Raw genomic sequence first — 3883 nt, 5'->3', positions numbered from 1 at the left:
GTTCTCTGGGACCCAATTGTCTGTAAACAATATTGATAAAACAAGATCACAGTGGACCGTGAATGTGTAGATTATCACATTAGGAAATAATATTTATTTGTGTAAAAGGTTACTTTACATTAAGATGAATGTGCAGGTGCACAATATCAGTGACTCCTTACTGTTTGTTAAGGTTTCACTTTGTATATTAACAATTGTCTTATGTATATGTATATACTGTCTTGAATTTCTTTTGTCCTTAATTGACCTCTTGATGAATTATTCTGTCACTTCCTTGCTTTCATTTACTGTCACTAAAAACAATGTTCATGTAATACAAAATTCTTTCTCTATAATCTTCCTTCAATGTTTGTCAGTTTATCTTCCTTATACTTAATTTCTTTTTTTACTTTTCAATATGTTTTCCTCTCTCATCATCTTTTTCTCACTCCTTTATACATCCTTTGCAAAATGAACAATAATTTGACACACCTTACAATCCCTCATGCAGCGGAAGGTATGCCTCTTAAAATGCCGTCACTTTCCCCCACGATGATGGAGGGAACCATCGTCAAGTGGCTTAAAAAAGAGGGAGACCCCATTCAGCCAGGAGACGCCCTGTGTGACATTCAGACAGATAAAGCTGTAGTGACGATGGATACCGAGGAGGAGGGCATCCTAGCCAAGATCTTGGTACGTTGAATGCAGGTGATAACTACTGTAGGGAAGGTGATTTCGTGTTTTGTGGTCAAGTAGATGAAGATGGTTGGTGCCGGACAGCAGAGTATTTATTGCCTTTCTTGATAGTTTTATTATTATTGTTGCCTTTCAGCATTGTGGCTACAGGTGCCGAGGTAGTAGCAGCTGCCTTCATTATCTGTCTAAGGCTTTATTTTATAGTATTTGACTGAAAAGAAGGATTTTTATATCTTATACTGCAATTACAGCTGGACTTTTTGGTTTTGGTGGAGACGATGAAGGTGGATCTTTCTTGGACAATTTCTCTGAAGCACACAGCCATATGGCAGGAATTGATAAAGCAGAGACTTCAAAGAAGAGCAAAGTTCAAGTTGAAACACAAGAAAAGATAAGTTACCCAAAGGACACTATACAAATGAAATGCTCTAGAAAAACTGAAGTTGAAGAACAACATAGAAAGCAGATAAGGAGAGGAGAAGTCAATGCATCAGCTAAAGAAACTGTCAGTGAAGCAAAACAGGAGGACAAGGCAGACCAGCCACGGATCAGGGACCACAAAGAGCATCCCAAGAAAGCATTGAGATGGTATGAAATGATATTAATGGAAGGTCACGGAATGGCACAAGTGAAAAGTGAACCTTCACATGAAGTGAAAGAAGCTCCCCTGTCTGCAAGATCAGTTGAAGAAGGTACAGACTCAGTGCAAGTACTAGATAAGGATTTGTTTACAAAGGAGAGGAAGCAATACGAGGCTGCTGAAATTGAGTTAGAGCCTACTGTGAAAGCATCAGATACTGTGAGTAGTGAGCAACAGCTTCCAGAAGATTTAAGTGATGCAGCACAAAATGATCATACAGTAGAGCAATTGGTTGCTCTTTCCAGAACACTAGATGTCATAGATGATGTTACAGGAAATGTGGAAGCCGAAAAAGCTGTTCCTCAAGAATCTGAGTTTGTCCATCACCAACCAGAATTAGAACCCAAATTTGGACCAAAGAATATTGCCAAATTAGACTTTGGTGAAGCCCAAGTTCAGGAGAGAGAGAAATATTTAGACACTGAAGATGAACTTACCTCTTGTCAGAAAGAAAATCTCCAAGAAATAGGTTCTACTGATAGTACAACTGTGGTGGAGGATGACTCTCCCCTGAAGGAATCCCATGTCCTTCATGAGTACCCAGAGGAAAGAGTGACAACCTTGATAGTACCCTTAGAAGCAGCAGAAACTATACAGTCTAATCCTGTTGACCTATCAGGGGAACATACGGAATTGCAGGAGGAAAACCTTCAAGTATTTGGAACTGTAGTACAAGAGGAGACACAGTCAGTTGACGATCCTTTTCAGAATGTTGATATTCATGAATATTCTTCAAAGGAATCACAGACTCCAAATCAGAGTCTTAGAAATATTGAAGCTAGTGACAGGGAGTTGCAGGATAGTCAGCCTGAGATTATAGAAGGTGATTATACCCTTGAGCAGTTGTTTGCTTTGACAAAAACATCAGATGATATTGAAGGAAAAAGAGAAGGAATAGCTTTTCCTGAAGATTCTGAATTTGTCCATCACCAACCAGCATTAGAACCCACATCTGGACCCAAGAATATTGCCAAGTTAGATTTTGAGGCTGTTCAAAAACGAGGGACATACACAGACATTGAAGATGAACTGACTTCCTGCCAGAGAGAAAATCTTCAAGAAATAGGAACTACTGAGACTACATTTCTCCAAGAAGACGGATCTGGCTTGAGCGAATCCATTGCCCTTCATGAATATCCTGAGGAAAGAGCAACCACCTTGATTGTGCCTTTAGAAGCTGTCATCACCAAGAAGGCAGATCCTGTTGACATTTCTGGAGAATTCGCAGAACTGCAGGAAGAAAACCTACAAGCATTTGGATCGGCTGTGCAAGAAGAACCACAAACGCTTGAGGATCCACTTCAAGGTGTTGATATCCACGACTACACTTCAAGAGAATCAGGGAATTTGAGTCCACTTGGTGAAAATATGTCAAAGAATGAATCCCAAGAAAGTCCCAGTAATGGTGATAGAGGAACAGTCAAGCAGGAACAGGACAGAGCCACTCCCTCCCCTACCTTAACACCAGACACCTGTTCTCTGCACCAGGTATGCTGTCTGGGTAGTGCAGTGGTACAATGGGCTGTTTGCTTTGGGATTATGGCATAGAATTTCAAACATATTCTGCCTCTTTTGTTGTAACATGTAAAGTTTTTGCTTTGCACTGAACACTTGATATTAGTCATGCAACATGGTCCCACTGTAATGCATTGCTGTAATATATATCTGTATAGACATACTTCATATATTTGATTGTTTGTGTTGGGTGCATGGTTTAATCTTAAGTTTAAGAGGTGATACAAAGCAAAAAAGTGTAGTAGCTGTTTACCAGTGATGCAACTGCACTGCCCAGACTGCCCTGGTATGCATTGCTTGGGAGTAAATCTTTTGATTATTAGGATTTTGTAAATAGAAATATCTTTATTCGAGGGTGTTGAAATAAGAATGTTGAGAAAATAACAGTTATGGACAGTAATTGAACAATTTTATTAGAAGTGGGCATATAGAGCTTGTCTTGTATAGTATTGTTTGATATTATGAAATGGAAATACTTTATTTTTATTATATAGATTATACTATCTAGGAAAAATAATACTATCTATTTGTGGGTTTAATTGTTCTCAGAAGAAAAAATTTAACTTGTACCTTTTCAATTTTTTCCTATTTTTTTCATACCTATAAATCTTATATTCATTCTGTGTCATGCCAGGACATTTTGGTTCTTGTTTTTAGGATGACTTTCTTTTTTTGTACTACGACTTATTGAATGTATTTTTAATTTAGTCACTGTTTCTTTGTGTAAAATTTTCCAGGGATTCTACTGCTTATGAAATCAGGTTTATGTAAGTGAAAGTTACCTAAAGTCATTGTTAGTGCTCAAGCATGAAATAAGGGGGAATATAATATTATCCACTTTTAAAAGAGATTCTAAGATGGTTTAGTGAAGGTATTAGAAACAGTGATTATCTTAATGTGTTTATTTGTGTGTTTTTTTAGTTTAAGCTAGTCTTTTTTCATAAAATCTAGAAAAAAAATCTAGAAAAATGAGTAACATTCATTTATCAGGATATTCTACCATGCTGATATGGTGATCAAAACATAATACTGTTTGTGTGTGTGTAAGAGAAT

General features: G+C 37.5%; 1 protein-coding gene across 1 annotated transcript in view; it reads left to right on the top strand.

Annotated features, from left to right (window-relative positions):
* Window positions 1-3883, top strand: part of LOC119586841 (dihydrolipoyllysine-residue acetyltransferase component 1 of pyruvate dehydrogenase complex, mitochondrial-like) — a 10976-nt gene that overhangs the window by 1160 nt on the left and 5933 nt on the right. Inside the window, exon 2 of the mRNA XM_037935569.1 lies at window positions 927-2803. Within this exon, the coding sequence (XP_037791497.1) occupies window positions 927-2803 (1877 nt within the window). The remainder of the gene's footprint in view (window positions 1-926; window positions 2804-3883) is intronic.

The sequence above is a fragment of the Penaeus monodon genome, chromosome 22 (assembly GCF_015228065.2).
Source record: "Penaeus monodon isolate SGIC_2016 chromosome 22, NSTDA_Pmon_1, whole genome shotgun sequence".
Taxonomy (NCBI): domain Eukaryota; kingdom Metazoa; phylum Arthropoda; class Malacostraca; order Decapoda; family Penaeidae; genus Penaeus; species Penaeus monodon.
This window is presented reverse-complemented; position numbering and strand designations above follow the sequence as displayed.